The sequence below is a fragment of the Nicotiana sylvestris genome, chromosome 3 (assembly GCF_000393655.2).
Source record: "Nicotiana sylvestris chromosome 3, ASM39365v2, whole genome shotgun sequence".
NCBI lineage: Eukaryota > Viridiplantae > Streptophyta > Magnoliopsida > Solanales > Solanaceae > Nicotiana > Nicotiana sylvestris.
The window spans coordinates 135,282,437-135,301,825 of record NC_091059.1 but is presented as its reverse complement, the minus strand read 5'-3'; the positions used below and the strand labels follow the sequence as shown (position 1 = coordinate 135,301,825).

Below are 19,389 nucleotides of genomic sequence, written 5' to 3'. Positions count from 1 at the left end.
TTAACAATTTACACATGTGCTAATTAGCTATTCTAACTACTTCTAGAAGTGTACAAGTTAAATAGCTTGCTGTACAAACACTAGTCTCTACAAAACATCAATACTGTTCCAAATATGAGTCGTGAGACATGTTTGGAGATTTCATCAATCAATAATAAGAAAAGAAGAAATAGTTGGCAGTATAGACATTGGCAACTATGGTGGTGACAACATTTTAGGACAAATAGTTTGATTCACATGTGTCCATGAGGAATAGTCCGATAATCAAATGATAACAATTTTATACCAGTCTTAGGAGTTGAATTCTCTTTCTCCTCTATAACTATGTAACAAGAAATAGTTGATATGGGAACTGAATTTTCCCTCAACATTACTAGAATCCAAATGAAGCATTCTCCTAGGAAAAGAGATGTGCCGGGCTTCACATGTTCAACGTGGAAGTACCAAATTATTTCGTCAGGAAAAGTTTCTATTTATAGAATAACTTTTAGCTGTAGTTTAATACTAATTAGATAATTCTTCCCAACATATATTTGGCTATTATGTGGAGCAAGGATGGATAAGGTAATTTGACACTCAAACTCAACTCACAGGACACCCATCTAAACCCAACGACACAAGCCCCTTAATTTCCGGCAGGTGGCAATCTCTCCTTCTACGCTACGGCCGGAATCCGCCGTCTTCCTACTCAAATTACTAAAACACCCTTGAAAAACAAACTTACTAAAACACCCCTGCAACTGCAATGCAAAGCCCATTATTTAAATCACTTCCACTCTCGACACCTCAATCATATTCACACTCATTACTTTCTCGTTCTTCCCCCATCATTGTGCCCAAAAGGCTAACTGGAAAGAGCGATAGTAGGTTTAATAAGAGTGGTAGAATAACTAGGGCCATGCCTTGTACTTCGCTAGTGAAACCCAGTGACGGTAACGGAGCTGTGCGTAGTTTCAAGCTTAAGGAATCCACTTTCCTTGCTGCTCAAATGCCGAAGAAAGAGATTGCCGCTGATCGATTCATCGAAGCTCACCCTGAGTACGACGGTCGCGGCGTCGTCATTGCCGTTTTCGGTGCTTTTCTCAACTTCAAAATTCTTCATTCCTTTTTTTCATTGCCATAATATCTAGAATCGTATTGTTACTAAAAGAAATAGAAGATGAAGCAATTAAGCGTCCAATTTGTATTCTATACTGTTGCTTATGAAATTAAGTGTATCAGATTCTGGTGTTGATCCCGCTGCGGCTGGATTACGAGTTACTTCTGATGGAAAGCCGAAGGTCATAGATGTTATAGATTGGTGAGCTTGACAATCTGAAGTTTGACTTGACTTTTATTTCTAGTCGATATAATACTAATTTTTTAGTATTAAAAAAGATACTAAATTTTCACGCACTACAACTGTTAAGGATAATTATAGTATTTGGACGAGTAATGATAATTTTATTTGCAGTACCGGGAGCGGAGATGTTGATACGTCTACAGTGGTGAAGGCTGATAATGATGGTTGTATTCTTGGGGCTTCTGGTGCGTTGAATTTAGAAATAAATTTGCAATTTTGTATAAGAATCTTTCACTTGTCTCCTTAAGATATAGTTTGATCATGTTGCAACTTTTATTTTTTATTTACATCTAGTATAGACCAATACAATCTTCAATCATCTGCTGACTAATGGAATGACTGAAACTTCCCCAGTCAGTCTAAATCTTTATATCGCCATGCCAACTAGTCACTCTAATTTCTTTTTACTAATTCCACAGGGTATCAACTACATTCCACTAGCACATATACCAGATAACTGTGTCCAAGCGTTAGAATCACCTATTATTTTTGCCTCTACTTGGATTTTAACCTCTGAATAGCCCAAATGGCACATTTATTTTCTTTTATGACGGTGGTGTCCGGGCCATATTGTGCGTACCTTGACTAAGTCCACCAGTTATATGCTGCCTCCTATCAGCACGAGTATTGTTAACTCTGTACACCAAGACTTCGAGTCTTAGACAGATAGGAAGAAATAACCTAGTGGTTTTGTCTCCATTAGGATATGAACCTGAAATCCCATGATTCTCTATCCATTTCATTGAGCACAGTGTTATCAAAGGCACGCTTAAAGCGCGCTTAAGCCTTGAAGCGATGCTGAAAATATGTTGAGCGCTTCGTATCGCTTGGCGGGCGCTTCAGAATTCAGTATTGTCATCAAGGCTCTAAGACATACTTTTCCTTGCCAATAAGCGTAATCCTGAAAAGGCGTCACTAAACAATTGATATTTCACTCCGTCATAAATTTTCTTCAATTTCTTTGTCCATATATTTGGTATTCATGCTTATAGATTTTAGTCTTGCACTACACATACATATTTGTCGTTTTTCTCCATTTGCGCTTTTCTTCATTAAAGCCCACGCTTTATTTGCGTTTTGCGCTTAAAGCCCCAATAGACCTTAGAGGTTTTTTTGGGCTTTTCGCCTTTGATAACGCTGATTGAGCACTAGTCTACATCTTGGGTGTCCCAAATGACACGTTTATCCATCCTCAATATGGGAGATATACTAATTGAGGTGTACAATGTTGCTAGTCTTCCTTCAATATATGTAAGAAGTGTTTCCAGAATGAATTGTATCTTCCATTGCTGTTTAGAATGATGTATGCTGTAGACCTTTATCATTTCTGATGATGTCAGATTTATTGAGATTCCGGAATGTGTTTAACTCTTTTGATTGCTAATGTGTTTGAGACATTTTGGTTATGCTTTTGATAGGGAACTACACTATGCTCGCGCATCCTTCTATACATGGCTTTTGTTAATTGCATCGCTCCTAAATTTTCGAAAAAATTATAATAGGTCCCGTTACATTTTCATTTCTCCTGCACTCCTGTACTTGCTATGTTTAAAGTACGGAGAAGGTGCTATGGATCCACCTACCCCTGAGTAATTTATATACAGCATTAATGCTTTATATATTAATTTTCTTGTAGGGGCTTCTCTTGTCATAAATTCTTCATGGAAGAATCCATCTGGTGAGTGGCATGTTGGCTGCAAATTGGTGTATGAGCTCTTTACTGATACACTGACTTCTCGAGTAAAGGTGAATCTAGTTGCCATTCTCCTTATATTCTGGATTATATGCTTTATATAAGTGTTCACAATTCAATTCTTTTCTTTTCTTTCTTTATTTTTTTTTAAAAAATTCAACTTGATTTCTTTCTTGTAGGGTCTTAAAGTTCTCTGTTTCTAAAAGCTCTTTTTAATTGCAGAAAGAACGAAAGAAAAGGTGGGATGAGAAAAATCAGGAAGCAATAGCAGAGGCTGTAAAGCAACTTGATGAATTTGATAAGGTTCTCCACCATCTGTATGACTATTTTGTTCAATTAACTCGTATTTTGATAAAACTAAAATGTTGAGGTGATTAACTTATTCGCAATGATCATTCTAAGAGATAATTAAAAGGACGAAGAAACTTGTAAATTCTTTAAAGAGCTGTGACATTTAAGCAGCATTATAAAGTAAGAGAAAAACAGGATATTACATGGAAAGAACTTTCTGAAAAAAGAAGAAGGATATTACATGGAAAGAAACCAAAGATTTGGAATTCTGAGTATGTCAAATTAGGTGGCTTTATTTTATCAAAAGAGTAAGCTCTACATAGCAGAGAGTAAGGAAAGGTTTGTTATCTTAATTACATATTAAACCACCAGATGAGTGGGTTGGCTTGTCTTTTATGATTGAGCATGTGGAATGTCAACCAATTAATGATAGAGATAACACATTCTCGTAACACAACTGTCTTGCAGTTTCAACTCACGAATCAGAAAGAAATAAAGAGAAAAGTTAGCTACTTATCTATTGTAACTTATGAAGGTAAAATCTTGAAGAGTACTCTCTAGAGACATTCCTTAGTCTCTTAAGAAAGAAAATAAACCATGTGACTTAGGGGTGCATGCCAATGGTCATGTACTTGGCCACCAAGTTTGTCAAAAGCTGCTAGAACCATCGACATGACTTCTAGAAAAGTTTGAAACAAAACCAAGTTAAGCAAATCAAAAGCTAATCTTAATTTGCTGAGATACTGAATTCAGCCTCCTTACAAATGGTGGCAGCCTAGCCTAGTGCTTTCTTGATTCTGCTTAGTCGAGGCCTAATGTGAAGTTGACTATGTTATTCCATGATGGCTTAGAGCTTAACTGGTTGAAACAGGAGCAACTTGACTAAATTGACAACTGATGTATATTGCTCATACAGATGAGATGAGGCTGAGATTTGCAGTTGGATTACTTTGTTAAAATTTCTGGAGTATAAGTATAATATAATAATCAAGCAAGGAAAAAGGATGTTGCATTGCTTTAAAGTTCTGTCTGGCATTCTCGCTACCCGCTTATTATGAGTGCTTTACTCATTATTTTTTATTTTGTAAAAAGTAAATATCGTGCTATTGATTGTATCTAATTTGAGTTATCGTGAATTCAATTTATCATTAATTCACTTGACTCGTGCGTCTAGTAAGCACACAAACTCTATTTGAAAATATTGGTGGAAAGTTCATGACTTTATGTAAGATGTTCCAACTCATTTATTGCTTGATATTGTGCAGGGACATGCTCTTATTTTCTCAATCTCGTTGTTCTAGTTATCTAATTTTACTTTAATTTTGTTTTACTGAGCATAATTTTACCAATTCTGCAGAAACACACAAAAGTTGAAGGTGTGCACTTGAAAAGGGTTCGTGAAGATCTCCAGAACAGAGTTGATCTCCTGCGCAAGCAAGCTGATGTCCGTACCTTTTTATACTGATCCATTTCCCAAGTCCTTCACCAATAAATTGTATTTTTCTGTTTCCATTGCTAAATCTAATATCTGTTGTAGAGCTACGATGATAAGGGGCCAGTTATTGATGCTGTTGTATGGCACGACGGAGAACTTTGGAGAGCTGCTTTGGACACACAGAGTCTTGAGAATGATCCAGGATGTGGGAAGCTTGCGGATTTTGTTCCTTTAACTAATTACAGGTATGACATGGCTGCTAGAAATAGTAGTAATTTTTGTATGTGTACTGAATCAAAGGTACAGTTTATTTGCTTTCATAGAATTTTAGAAGTTGATTAAATGTGCTTTTATCGTTGGGCTTGCCAAAGTCTCAAAGGAAGTATGTGGAGTTTGCTCCAGAAAAGATTTAAGATCCGACTTTGTCGCATTAAGATGACATCCTGTGGTCCAATAAAAAGTTAAAGGTTCATCTGTTCAGGGAAAAATAAATACATTGGCTTAGACATGGTTTAATGAACTTCAAGGAGGGATGGGATGGTCTAATGCTGTAGGTAGGATCTTATATGCTAGTGTGTCATTGATGGAGCCATGCCTGAGGAAAAGAAGATACGGAAAGCTGCTTATGAGCGAGCTGTTTGTCTTATTGTCTGTGTGGGGAAAAAAAAGCAATAAGGTTGAGGGTATATGTGTGTATCTTTGTTTTCTCGGAAAAGGGGGATGTAACTGGGGAGGTTTATGCAACTTGAACAGGAACACTGCGATATTAGTGTCTACTGCTTTACCTTTTGGAGTTTCATAATTTATACCACTAACCTTGTAGGCTTGAACAAAAACATGGAGTTTTTAGTAAATTGGATGCCTGTACGTGTGTGCTAAATGTCTACAATGGAGGAAACATTTTAAGTATTGTAACAGATAGCTCACCACATGCCACACATGTTGCTGGTATTGCCGCCGCCTTCCACCCGGAGGTAAGATAGCATTTCTATTGGCAACAATTTCATTATACTGATGCTTATCTGGCACTAGATTCAACTCGCTTAATGCTTGTATGACGGTGGAGTGGTCTTTGTGAAGGAACCTTTGCTAAATGGAGTTGCACCTGGAGCACAAATTGTGTCTTGTAAAATTGGAGATTCACGGTTGGGATCTATGGAAACAGGAACTGGTTTGACTAGGGCCTTGATTGCAGCTGTAGAGGTAGGACCTGTTCACCGGTATATCCTTTTACTGCTAAGTCATGATCTCTCCCATGCCAAATGTGCTTTTCCCTTTCTTGAATCTCTTCTTCCTGCAATGGTAGTTCTTAAATCTCCAGCGATTCCTGCTTTAAATTCTGTGTCTGGGTGTTAATTTCTGTAGAAACTCGATCATCATCTTTGTCATATCAACAGCTTGTGGACTGAAATACAATGCTCTGTTTCCTTTGTCTCTTATTAGCCAGCACCATAGTAAGTCTTTCCATAGTTTTACGCATGGTACAATTTTCATAGTCTGTTTCCTCGCAAACAGATCTAGCATCAACTGCCACAGTTTATAGGTTACTTTACAATTGATTAAGAGGTGATTTGCATCCTTTTCTGATCTCTGTACCAGTGTCTTTAAAAGCAAAAAGCGCGAAAAGCAACAAGGTCCACGGAGCTTGAAGTGAAGCACGCTCTTCTTCGAAGTGGAACACACGATTTATGGAAAATTTCAAAAATACCAAATGTATATGAACTTAGCACTTTAATAGTCAAATTACAATTAAAATTAACTAATTTTAACAACCAATATACGATAATGTCGATATTAAGCAATTGCTCAGCATTATTCAATGAAATGGCCTTTTCTCATTGGCATCACTTTGCACGTTATTGTAATGGTTGAAGAACAGATTTCTCCAACGTGTATGGTCTCATCCATGAAGCAGTAGCCTCTGGCTTCACAAAGTGTCGGAGCGTTGACTTTTAATAGCAATGGTCTTTACATAAAAGCACCAAAATGGCATGTATGCTTTTATTAGATGAAGTTGATTATTCGGCAACCAAAATAGCTCCCTAACCCACTGCTAAGACCGAAAATTTCAGTTTAGGTGGCCATACTGTAGACGCAGGAAATTTGTCTTCCTTTCAAATCATTTGACAGGGAACTCCTGAGGGTGTTTTCCTGATATGATCATGATTAGCACTCCATTCTTGTCAGTTTTTTCATAAGCTTTCATAAGCGTGTGAGTGCAGCAAAGTCATCAACTCCAGCTCTTTCTCCCATCATGCAATGCCCTTCTAAACTGTATGTCCCAAAGAATCTGCGTCCCATTTTGCTACATCCTCACCAATGTCTTTCAGTTTAGAGATGGGCAAAATTTTTTGTAAACCTTTTAAAGCATTCTGCTTTGCGAAAGGTCTCCCTTCATAATGCAGTCTCTAGAGGCGAGTGATTTTTTAGTTTTCTACTCTCTCCTTCCCACTCCTTGTTTATTTCCTATTATGCAGCTCTTCATTCCGGATATCTGCATCCAATTTTAGATGGTATGTTAAGCACCTTTAGGTCTCTGAGATCTTATTCTCTCCATATCCAATTCTCAGTTACGGTATATTAAGCACCTTTTAGGTCTCTCAGATCTTATTCCAAATCATCTATTGATAGCATTGTAAATTGGAGTTTGAAGGAGAGAAGCTTGAGAATGTAAGAGAGTTAAGAGAGAATTGAGATTGAAAGTTTTTTGTGAGAATAGATGAATTGAGATGGTCAGTTTTATTATTTTTTCGGCGATAGGAAATAATTCTAAACAAGCTAATATTTTTGAAGAGGTAAGGGGGAGTGAGACAAACAATCGAATTGACCGCTTCAACGGTAATCTTTCTAAATGGTCAGATGAGCGTTGGATGCACAATTTTTTCTCCCTGGTACGGACCAGGCCAGTTTTGATCTGGACCTTTGCTGGAATGGCTTATGGGTTGGCTACCATTGAACCAGTCCACACCAGCTACAGTGGTTGAACTAGGTCCCTGGCCTCAAACTGTGGAATATGTGGGTGAGTTAAGTCAGTCAACCCAGCCGATGCCTGGTTTATTGTAAAGGTTTTTCTACGATGGCACTATTCCTTTTGGCATAGCTTTTAAGATGCTAATTGCTAAATTCCAAGTCTTGCTGTAAGGCTGGTACTTTTGGCCTAAAGTGCCAGTATTGCGTGGCATACACATTCAAGTTGGTGTGAGTCCTATAATATCTTACTCTATCACGTCTGACAACCTTATTAAGTGTCATGTGACCCTAGCTTACCAATGAGGTTCTCGTTTTTTGTCAAGTGGTTAAGCGCTTTGTCTATATGTGTAGTGCCAATTTAAAGCTCCTTCACAGATAGTTACTACATTGATTTTTGATCAATTCTGAGATGTGCATTCTTGTTCTATGGACAGCATAAATGTGATGTCATCAATATGAGTTATGGGGAACCTACACTGCTGCCAGATTATGGCCGCTTTGTTGACCTTGTCAATGAGGTAATGTTTTATTGCCTTTATATTTTCACTTGCTGGCAGTTCAGTGTATGAGAAATCTGTTGATTGGTGAACCATTTGGTGAAAAGTTCAGGTGGTCAACAAACATCGTTTAATATTTGTCAGCAGTGCCGGCAATAGCGGGCCGGCTTTGACTACTGTGGGTGCACCTGGTGGCACTTCGTCAAGCATAATTGGAGTGGGAGCATATGTCTCCCCAGCTATGGCTGCTGGTACTCACTTATTAGTTGAGCCACCTACTGAAGGCCTTGAATACACTTGGTATGGACCTTATTTAATGTTTGCAACCCTTTTCCAATTCGAGTGCTTGGAACTTTTTTTAGGATACTTTTGTGCCAGTCTCTTTATTAGAATTTAAGCTACAAAGCTGAGCTCCAAGAGAATGCAGGTCTAGTCGGGGACCTACTGTGGATGGTGATCTTGGTGTCTGCATAAGTGCCCCTGGTGGTGCTGTGGCTCCTGTTCCCACATGGACCCTTCAAAGACGCATGTTAATGAATGGAACATCAATGGCATCTCCATGTGCCTGTGGCGGGGTGGCTTTACTTGTCAGTGCTATGAAGGTAATTCCTATGTTATGGCCATTTTACACGGTTTCTCTTGTTTTCCTTTTGACTGAAGTATGCGACCTGCAGGCAGAAGGTATTCCTGTTAGTCCATACAGTGTACGGAAGGCTCTTGAGAATACATCTGTACCCGTGAGTGCTTTACTAGAAGAAAAATTATCCGCTGGACAGGGACTCATGCAAGTTGACAAGTTAGGTTCACTCTTCCTTGTGGCTTTTGATCTTTCGCATGGCCATTGATACCTTTTTGATTCATATCTTGAATGTCATCTCAGGGCCTATGAGTACATCCAAAAAGTGCAAAATGTTCCATGTGTATGGTATCAAGTAAAGATCAAGCAGGCTGGCAAAACAAGTAAACCAACTCCGTGTATGTGTGTGTGTGCTCTTGTTTTTCGTTATGTGCTCCATGGTGCTGCTGACCATTTTCCCTATGGTTTTAACAAAGACGAACTTATTCAAACAAAAGGGAGGTTTATCAAAAATGAATACTCCCTCCGTTTCTATTTATATGGCGTAGTTTGGCTGGCCATGGAGTGTAAGAAAAAAAGGAAGACTTTTGAAACTTGTGATCTTAAACTTGCCATAACATTTGTGTAGATATAAAAGCTTGCCATTAAGGGTAAAATGGGAAGTTCAAGTTACATTGTTTCCAAGTTTAGAATTCTGCCATTCTTTTTGGAAAGGGGGCTAATAAGTAAATATTGCCTTCTCCTTGGAATGGAGGGAGTAACTGTTATCTTTGTTTCTACGGGGGTAATCATAGCAGTCTCTTTAATTTGAAAAGTTTTTCTTGTCGCCGCTATTTTTTGCCTGATCAAAGGATGTGTTTGTTCTGATCTGAAATGCTTGCTTTGGTTGCAGCTCTTGCATCACGAGGCATCTACCTTAGGGATCCTAATTATTGTCACCAGTCTACGGAGGTGAGATTAGTCCTTCAAATTTTATTTCTCATGCATGCTAAGAATTCATATAGCTGACCCCAACTAGTTCAGATCGAGGTGTAATGTCGTATGCGTGCTAAAAAAATTATGGCGTGGCAGTGTTCTACTATGAAGATTTAACAATATTTATTTGGCATCTTTCGTCTCTCTGAGTACCCAGGGGCAAGCTAGATTAGTTATGATTTAATGTTATAATGGCACCCTTTTATGTTCCTTTCTTTTTTGATAGATAAATGTAAAATTGTATAAAGGAAAATCCTAAAGAACACAAACTGTTAGAAGATCCAACAAATCAAATACACGTCCATGCTATTTAGAGTGTTTCCTAAAAATAAATAAATTAATGTCAATGGTCTGTGCCAGTTTGTGTGCACCTTCTCTAATCCACTAGGCATCTTGTCTAGCTCACGAGCAAGGTTGCCAAGGTAATCCTGCTGAGCACATGCCGTGTTGTTGCTCGGGATGAACCTGGGATATCTGAATTGTTACTCTCATGTCTCAATCACTACATCCTTGATGGCTAGAGTTGCCCCCAGCTGACCATCGTCGCCTTTTTTATTGGATCATTTCAGGCTGACATTTGGTTGTAAAAGAACCCTTAATTACAGGAATCCTGCTTAGAACTCCATAAATGTGGATTTGACAGTTGGCGTCCAAAACTCTTTTGCTTCCCTTTCATGTGCCTAAGCTTCACGCTCCGGCTCATGCTTCACAAATGCCTTGCTCCACCAAATCTTTGTTCGTAATCCTTAAAAAAGTTTTCCACAGAGACTCGAGCCTATTGCTGGCATTTCCCCTTTTCCATTCCACCAATGCAAGTTGATATAACTCTATCCAGGTTATCCTCTTCAGCATCACTTAACAGGAAAAAAACAGATTTATGATTCCTTCTTCCTTCTGTTGCCAGCACCCGAATTCTTTTACAGCCAGCTAGAAATCCCTTGTCCTAAGCTGCCATCATTAATACTCAAACAACAGTGCGACCACATAGCCGTGAGCCCGTGACCTATAGCATAGAAAAAGAAATAGAGGACCTCTCTGGAGGCACTTATGTATGCCGTAAGCTTTAAAAGATCAATAGACTGGATGAAAGGTCTGAAGTTGGTTTAGTTGATCTCGGTTTTTCGGATAGAGTTTAGATCTTTGATGTTTCAGGTGGAGTGAGGCAAAACTGGAGAATAGGGTCCCTATTGAAAATATTCTTTTCTAATGTCATGTCAGTCCTCTTTGATGCATTCGTATGGTTCCGTGTTGGTATATAAATCGTCATCTGGCTGTGAGTCTCTGCAAACTTTCGAATGTACGAGTTTCAGAATACAACCATGTTGTGGGAGATGAAGAAATTTAGAATCCGACATAGTGATCCTGTTGATTTCAGAGGAACACTTGAAATCCTTGACAATGTTTTGTACTTCACTGTACCTTCCAAATGCTATTCTATCGAGTGTTCCAGACCACTGTGCTCGGCAGACCGTGTGCACATTAGACTGGTACCTGGATATATATATATACATAATAATAATGTGACAGCTGGATCTAATGGACCAGTATCTTGGGGCATAGTGGATCTGGAGCTTTTCCAGTTCAATTTGCTTACCTTGTTGGCATGGTTAAAGAGCAGATCAACTTAGGTTTCTTTTCTACAAATACTGGTTTATAAGCTCAGAGTCATAGGAAGTTGCACGTTCAAGTGAAGAGTTCCATAAAATGTGGCTTGAACTGATAGAATATCATGTTACATGGGATTCAGAGTGCTGTATCTGCAGTTGTCTTGATAGTAACTAGATCAATTTTAAGATGGGATTTGTCAAATGAATCACTGGATTAATTACATAAGTTTCACCTCTGTATAAGTGAAACAAGGTTATGTAAATTGATTGCAAGGGAAAAAAGCTGCTTAGATTCATTTGATACAAAGCAAGCTGAATGGACATTTGGTGTAAATGTGATTTAATTGGTCACACAATTTTTGATGATTCTGTTTCCCCTCAAGGCTGTTAATGTTCTTCTCTCAGTGGACAGTGGAAGTTGAACCGAAGTTCCATGAAGACGCAAATAATTTAGATCAATTGGTTCCTTTTGAAGAGTGCATTCAGTTGTTTTCTACTGGAGATGCGGTAGTGAAAGCTCCTGAGTACCTCCTTCTCACCCATAATGGACGCAGCTTCAGGTTACTCATCTTCTCTCACTGTTTTTTGCGACTGTTCTAATTTGATGATTAATTTGAACAACGAAATCTTCTTATCTCCAGTTTCTCCAATTTAGAGCACTCAGAATGTGTGCTATTTCATAAATACTTTGAATTGCAGAATGCACAATTTTTGGGGATTAGCTTGCTTATAAAAAAGATTTGTGTCCAACCTCAATGATTGGGTTTGCCGGGTTTGCTGGCCTGTTGGTTATTTCAGAGAAAGTGAAGGAAGCATGTTTGTTTTTTTTTTTTTTGGGGGGGGGGGGGGAGGGGTCAGAACATATTTTTAGCTATCAGCTTACAGGTTAAAAGACAACGTTTATAAGATGAGGTATTATACTATAGTTGCAGCGAAGCAATCTTTTTATGGCATTTCAACAGTGGAAAAATGTCGTCTTTTTTGCTGTCTTTCGAGAGATAAAGCCATATCTTAGACGAAGTAGTCTTGTTAATGATGTTTACCCTGTTCTTTTCTGAATATCCCTGCCATGGGAAATTCTACTAGGCATAGACTCAAGATTCTGTTCTTGCCTAAGGCAAAAGATTTACGTCACAAAATACAAACTGTAGATTTGTTGGTTTCGTTTGCTTCAAGGAGAGCTATAGGATTAGTCTGAACATGCCTTTTAAAGGATGGCTCCGAACATATATGCCTGCAGAATTAAGTCACAAGGCCATAGCTTGGAACTCCTTTTCTTATGTTCGATTTTTATGTCGTGCTAGTTTTCTCTTATGGAGCTTTGGATATATGGGACCGGATTTATGTCATCGTAAAGCCGTCTTTGGGATTGTCTGGATGAGAATTTTGTGGCAACAAGCCAACAACATAGCTTGTTTGGCCTGGTTGTATTGCCCCTGGCACACTGGATTTTACGGTCAGTGCCAACGCAGCCATCAAATGACTCTCTTGCCTAGACCATCTTTTCCTTCCCCTACTTTGACAGTAAAATCCATCTTCTTATGACCATTTCAGTCAAGAGATTGTGGTTCCTGACGCACTTCTCACATTTTCTGGTATCTGTTAATCTTTGTTGATGAAGAGACAACAATGATCTACACGCCTTAAATTGGATATGAACTCTGAGCTTCACCTATTGAAGCGTGTGACCATCTCATCTAAAAGCTTAAGCTGTTAGAAAGAGCACACTTTTACTTAATTAATTATGTCTTCAATATGCCCCAAAAGAGCACACTTTTACTTAATTAATTATGTCTTCAATATGCCCCAACACTTGCAGGCTTTATTCTTTTTTCATGAGTCAAGCACGTGAAGATTCTTTTTGATAATGGGTGGTGGTGACTCGAACCCATGACTTCTTCCTACTCTGATATATATTGAATTGTGTGTCCGTCTCATCCAAAAACTTAAGCTGTTAGATCATAGATGCGATGGTCACACAGTTCAACATGGTATCTCAGAGCCTCTAAGATCTTGGTAGAGTTTTAAATAGCTTCTGCTACACCAGTGTGTGCTCCCCGTCTGACCAATGATTTTCTTCTTTTCTTCTTCCTTTCGATGTCCAAGACTGCTCCTTCTCCAGCACCCGCTGCTCCTCTCTACCTTCAAGCATTATTCATCTCTGTGGCGACTGTTCTGGTGCCACTATATCTTAGGTGACTGGCGCTGCTACTTTCTACATGACCGATGCCCTCATCTGATCTTATTTCTATTAGAGCCAAGGGTTTGAGTCCCTACTCTTAAAATTCTTTATCCCTACTCTAAAAATTCTGTTACTAGAACCAAGGGTTTGAGTCAACAACAACAATAAACCTAGTGTAATCCCACGAGTGGGGTCTCGGGAGGCTAATGTGTAAGCAGGCCTACCCTGTGACGGTAGATAGGTTCTTTCCGATAGACCCTCGGCTCAAGGAACAGTGAAAATAAAGCAACTAACACTAGCAACAGAATTTTTGAGTCCTACTCTGAAAATTCTTAGTCCTTACTCTGGAAATTCTTTCTCTCCCTCTTCTGATGCTTCTCCCTTTATTTCTTTTTCTGCGTAAAGAAAGTTACCTCACTTTCTCTATTTTAATTAAAAAAAAAAGAAGACTATTTCCTTCTTCCTCCAAAAATCTTCTTTTTCTTCTTAATCTCACACAAGCAAATTCTTATCATCACCAAAGTTTTTGGCTGCATCATTTTGGGGAACCAGCTTCAGCAATTGGTCATATACTTTGTGAAGAGCTGACACGTCTTTTATTCTCTTCCACATGCTTGTAGAGCTTATTGTGGCACAGACATCTTATTTTTTGCCCGTTAATATGTAATGACGTGATTAGAACCAGCTATGTTAGTCTCTTACTTGGAAGGTGGATACAGAACCATCATTCTATAATGATAGTTTGTTCGACACTTTAGGAAGTGAAGTGAGTGTTATGTGGTCAAGGAATTCTTCTATTAAATCATGGCTATTGCCATTACGCCTTTACTACTGCTCTAATTTCTCTTTGCACATAGTATATAATGTTAAAATGATCTTTTAAATCATGAGATAACTGGGAATACACCAAGAAAAAGATCATGAGACAACTAGATTGGTGTACATTATGGAAAAAATTACATATTCTTTCTGTTCATTTTTCCAGCATAGTGGTGGACCCCACCAATCTAAATGATGGCTTGCATTATTATGAAGTATATGGCATAGACAGCAAATCACCGTGGCGTGGACCGCTTTTCAGAATTCCAGTTACTATAACAAAGCCGACTGCTGTAAAGATCCGACCCCCTCTAATTTCCTTCCAAGGCATTTCATTTGTACCAGGTGAGTATCATATTACTAAGCTATGCATGCATATAATCTCTTCAATGATTGCATACTGCCAGATTACTTAACTGTGTCAGGATTATCAGTAAAGTAGTGTCTGGCGGGCCTTATAGATCATTTTGCTTTGTTACATCCTGTTTGTTTATGTGTCCAGATGTAAAAACGATATATAGGATTTGCATCAGCCACTGATGCTTGCATTAGGGTAGGCTGCCTACATCACATCCCTTGGGGTGCGGCCCTTCTCCCCACCCCGTGTAAAGCCGTAAATGTGGGATGCTTCGTGCATCGGGCTACCCTTTCCTCTACCTCCACAAGGATAGGGGTAAGGTCTGCGTACACACTACCCTCCCCAGACCCTACCATGTGGGATTACACTGGTTATGCTATTGTCGTTGTATAGGTAAAACTAGTAGATACTATTTTTGGGAAGAGAAAGGAAGGTTAAGTGTCGTGTGGCTCTTCTTGTTGTATGTGGTTATGGATGTGTAGGTTTAATTGTAGGAGAAAAACTATCTTCCTTGCGTCTTTGTGGTCAAGAAGTAATGATATTTTGGGGCATGGCATTGTATTTTATAGTGTGTGTGTGGGTGAGAGAGAAAGAGAGAGAAGGGAGGGGGTTGGGGGAGGGGGGAGGGAGAGAAGTCTCCTTCTAGTGTTGCTACCAAAGTTAAAACTGTTAACAATGTTTCTTGAAAGTATGGGCATAGCAATATGATCTCTTATGTTTGATCGTTTAGTGCTGATAGACGATCTCCTTGTTAGTCGCATTGAGAAATAGTCTTGCTAGCTTTCTAGAGTTCTTTTCCTCAGAAAATGTGCATCTTTTGAAGTATGACAAGTGAACTAATGAAGTTCAGAAAAAATCACTTCATAAAACTATCTAAGCTACGGATGTTACCTTCTCAAAAAAAAAAACTATCTAAGCTACTGAATTCTTTATCTGCAAACATAGCAAACAAGGGATCTATAATTTCGAGCACTTTGTTACAGAGAATATAAAAATCTGATTATATAGTGTTAGTATGATCTGGATCAGATGTTCAGCGAGAATATATACCATGAAATCGGCTGCAATGATGTGTTGTAAACAGATGGATTTTAGGGTAAGAACCCAAAGGAAACACTTGGAGAAAGTTGTGACAGAAACTTGAGCACGGTATGGATCCTGGCAAAATGGGCTATAGGATAAAGCCAGAAAATTGAATTATTAAGAAAATACTTTCACTTTATTTTCTTAAAATTGTTTTCAGGTCGATATTGCATGTTCTTCCTTTTACTACTTTGTCAATTTTCTGCATGTACACCTGTGTTAGGCCAAATTGAAAGGAGATTTATTGAGGTACCATTTGGTGCTACCTGGGTTGAGGCCACCATGAGGACATATGGATTTGATACAGCTAGAAGATTCTTCATAGACACTGTTCAGGTAAAATATGTTCTGATTTATTCTATTGTCCTATCGTACTGTTATTGGTATTCATCTGCTTGTGATCTACAGCTATCCCCATTGCAAAGGCCCATTAAATGGGAAAGCGTGGCCACATTTTCATCACCTTCATCCAAAAGCTTTGCCTTTCGAGTGGAGGGTGGTCGGACAATGGAACTAGCAGTTGCCCAATTTTGGTCCAGCGGCATAGGCAGTCACGAAATAACAATTGTCGATTTTGAGGTAGTTAATTTTTCAGTAAAATATAACTGAAACTGACTGTTTAATTTCTATTTCTGTTCTGGGTGGTTAACTACCCTCTATCCTCACAAGGTAGGGGTAAGATCTGCGTACACACCCATCCTCCCCAGACTCCAAGGTGTGGGATAATACTGGGTATGTTGTTGTTGTTGTTGTTCTGGATGGTTAAATTATGATGAGCAAATGATCTTAATAAGAGGCATGCTCTTGTTTCTTTTTTTTTTTCTTTTTTGCTTTAAGCTCTTTATTCCTTTCTTTTTTTTCTGAACCAAACACTACCACTCTTAAGATGAGAAGCTTTGGAAGTGCTACAGTTGTTCATCGCAAAGCAGAAGAGGAAATAATTAAGTTAGCAATTCAATCTTTCTTCTATTATCCAAAAGGCTGAATTCTTACTTGTTGGTGCTGACCTTATATGATCTTGGATATTTTTCACCCCATGAGCTCGATTTTGGGGTTTAGTTGCTGCCTAGATCCATTTTCATGTCATGTTATTATAGCCAGACCCCTTCCTATTCCTGATTTGTCCAAAGTTGGGCCTCATTTTATATTGTCCAGACATCATATGTCCAGTCTTGGTCGAGCAAAGAGGTGTTTGGTTGAGGGATTGTAATGTTATCTCCTTGTATGATCTTAGAGGATCCTCACCACATGAGATATCTTTTGGGGTTGAACTGGGATCAAGGTCCATATTCTACCGATGCAATTCAAACAAAATATTCTTTTATCATTAAAAAACAAAATTGTTTAGTAACGAAATGGGCCTGAATAGAGTGGAACAGATATAGAGGATTCATATAGGAACACCCTCTAGGTTGCGGTTGAGGTGTAGTTGATTGAATATCTTTCCTTCTATTATATAGAGATTCATGGTATTTTACTCCTTTCACCGAGTACTCTGCACATGATGCTTCTAACCGGGTTTGCTGTGTGTCTACATGTTAGTTATCTTTTTGCGAGTAAAATTTCCCACCCCTTCCTGGACAACTGAATCCACTGGAGTTATTGGAAGTGAACGGGTGCTCGGAAGAATTTTATGCTTTGCTGCCCAAAATATATCGATAATTGGATACAAATAAGACAGTAATGCCTTTGCTTGGTCCTTGGTGAAAATTCTCAGATCGCATTCCGTGGTATAAACATCAGCAAAGAGGAAGTAATTCTTGATGGAAGTGAAGCACCCGTAAGGATTGATGCTGAGGCTCTTCTGGCAGCTGAAAGACTTGTCCCTTCTGCAGTGCTCGACAAGGTGAGTTGTTTCTTTAACTTTTGGATGTCAGCCACTCCAAGTGGTATGCTTCCTTAGGAGGGTAAAACATTTACATGACCTCTTTTTTCTGTTTGAAATTTCCTTCAGATAAGAGTTCCATATCGTCCTATTGATGCCAAACTGCATGCACTGTCAGCAGATCGGGACAAATTACCCTCAGGAAAACAAATTCTGGCTCTTACATTAACGTGGGTTTGATCTCTTGGAACTAGTTACACTTTGCTTAATTACAATTTGGATAATAACCATTTCCAACTTCTGTCTACAGTTACAAGCTCAAACTGGAGGATGGTGCAGAACTAAAGCCGCAGATTCCCTTGCTTAACAACCGGATCTATGATAACAAGTTTGAGTCTCAGTTTTATATGATATCGGATGTGAATAAGGTATAGACTTTTCCACCTTTTACATGTGAAAGCATTCCATAGATTAGCCTTGAGGTTTGCTTCTTAACCAACCCCCCCCCCCCCCCAAACCAAAAAAAAAAAAATGAAGTAAAATAAAATAAAGATTGAGGAGTACGTTGAAGAAAAAACGAAAAGTGGATTCCATACTTCTTTTCGTGTTTTGAAAATTATGTGGGCTGTAGCAGGATTAACAAGAGGTAATGGCCGTCGGAGTGGAAGATAAGAATGCTTAGTTAAGGAGGTCTTCTTAAAAAGTAATGAATGCTGGGAGTAATCTTGTGTTACTATTCTGTGTAACAGAGCTTATAATGAGGGGTGTCCGTCACATTGTTTTGCTAATGCACGAGCAACACTAGCTGATATATTCAGCAGGAACTCATCAAAAGAAGAAAGAAAATCTCCTTGCAATATTGAATGTAGCTACATAATAAAGCTAAGCTTCTGTGATGTGAAAACTGGAAATAACTGAACCAACTGGCCCAGATAGTCTAAGAAAGCTAGAAACGTCATTGATGGAGGATGGCAAGAAAGCTAGGTGTAAAATTGAGCCAGTTCTAAAGAAAGGGAGTACTTCTGTCATAGCACCTAGCTCATCACAGCCTTAATTCCCTTTCTTCATAAAGCGAAGTTACATATTCAAAGAGCATAATCTACTACATTTGCATAATAGTTAAAATTTTTTTTAGTGTGCAAAATATTAGTCAAGAATTTAGGACCACAACCGTAAGGCATTGTGCATTAATATTGTTTAACTCAAGAAGTGGAATTGCAAATTTCAATCTACTGCAAAGATTAATAATATTGGATTATTTCACTTGTTTTCTGTGCAGGTAGTATAGTTAAGTTTGTTATCATATTGGATTAGATACATGTAATCTTGACCATACTTGCTTGCTATCCTCTCCTTCTATACTGTAGCGAGTGCATGCTATGGGTGATGTTTATCCAGATTCCGCAAAGCTTCCAAAGGGTGAATACACTATACAGCTATATTTGAGGTATAGTTCTCCAACATTTATTTATTTGATGTGCTGCAAGTGCATGCAGATAATTTTCTCATGCATCTCGTGGCTTACTGTAACTCATTGCCTATTGAAGGCTCTTTCCCCTTTTTGGCCCTGGGAATGAGGTTGTCGGGGCTTATGTTTTGAGATCTTAAAAACTCCATGTCTATACTAGTAAATAAAGCATAGGCATTTGATGAGGTGGCTTGGATGAGGTGGCTTGGATTTGGTTTCCAACTTTTCTTTTGTCTTTATTACCCATGGCTATGTTAGAAAGTTAAG

The 19,389-nt window shown here is 38.6% G+C and overlaps 1 protein-coding gene across 1 annotated transcript in view; it reads left to right on the top strand.

The window, feature by feature from the left end:
• Window positions 1-636: 636 nt before the first annotated feature.
• Window positions 637-19,389, top strand: part of LOC104243251 (tripeptidyl-peptidase 2) — a 36,484-nt gene continuing 17,731 nt past the window's right edge. Inside the window, exons 1-23 of the mRNA XM_009798409.2 lie at window positions 637-1,073; window positions 1,222-1,300; window positions 1,454-1,527; window positions 2,979-3,088; window positions 3,258-3,338; window positions 4,684-4,770; window positions 4,864-5,006; window positions 5,585-5,735; window positions 5,842-5,964; window positions 8,166-8,249; window positions 8,341-8,528; window positions 8,656-8,830; window positions 8,903-9,024; window positions 9,109-9,203; window positions 9,698-9,756; window positions 11,793-11,947; window positions 14,555-14,733; window positions 16,053-16,165; window positions 16,238-16,408; window positions 17,547-17,675; window positions 17,784-17,884; window positions 17,965-18,082; window positions 19,022-19,101. Of these exons, the coding sequence (XP_009796711.1) occupies window positions 746-1,073; window positions 1,222-1,300; window positions 1,454-1,527; window positions 2,979-3,088; window positions 3,258-3,338; window positions 4,684-4,770; window positions 4,864-5,006; window positions 5,585-5,735; window positions 5,842-5,964; window positions 8,166-8,249; window positions 8,341-8,528; window positions 8,656-8,830; window positions 8,903-9,024; window positions 9,109-9,203; window positions 9,698-9,756; window positions 11,793-11,947; window positions 14,555-14,733; window positions 16,053-16,165; window positions 16,238-16,408; window positions 17,547-17,675; window positions 17,784-17,884; window positions 17,965-18,082; window positions 19,022-19,101 (2,945 nt within the window). The 5' untranslated portion in view covers window positions 637-745. The remainder of the gene's footprint in view (window positions 1,074-1,221; window positions 1,301-1,453; window positions 1,528-2,978; window positions 3,089-3,257; window positions 3,339-4,683; window positions 4,771-4,863; window positions 5,007-5,584; window positions 5,736-5,841; window positions 5,965-8,165; window positions 8,250-8,340; window positions 8,529-8,655; window positions 8,831-8,902; window positions 9,025-9,108; window positions 9,204-9,697; window positions 9,757-11,792; window positions 11,948-14,554; window positions 14,734-16,052; window positions 16,166-16,237; window positions 16,409-17,546; window positions 17,676-17,783; window positions 17,885-17,964; window positions 18,083-19,021; window positions 19,102-19,389) is intronic.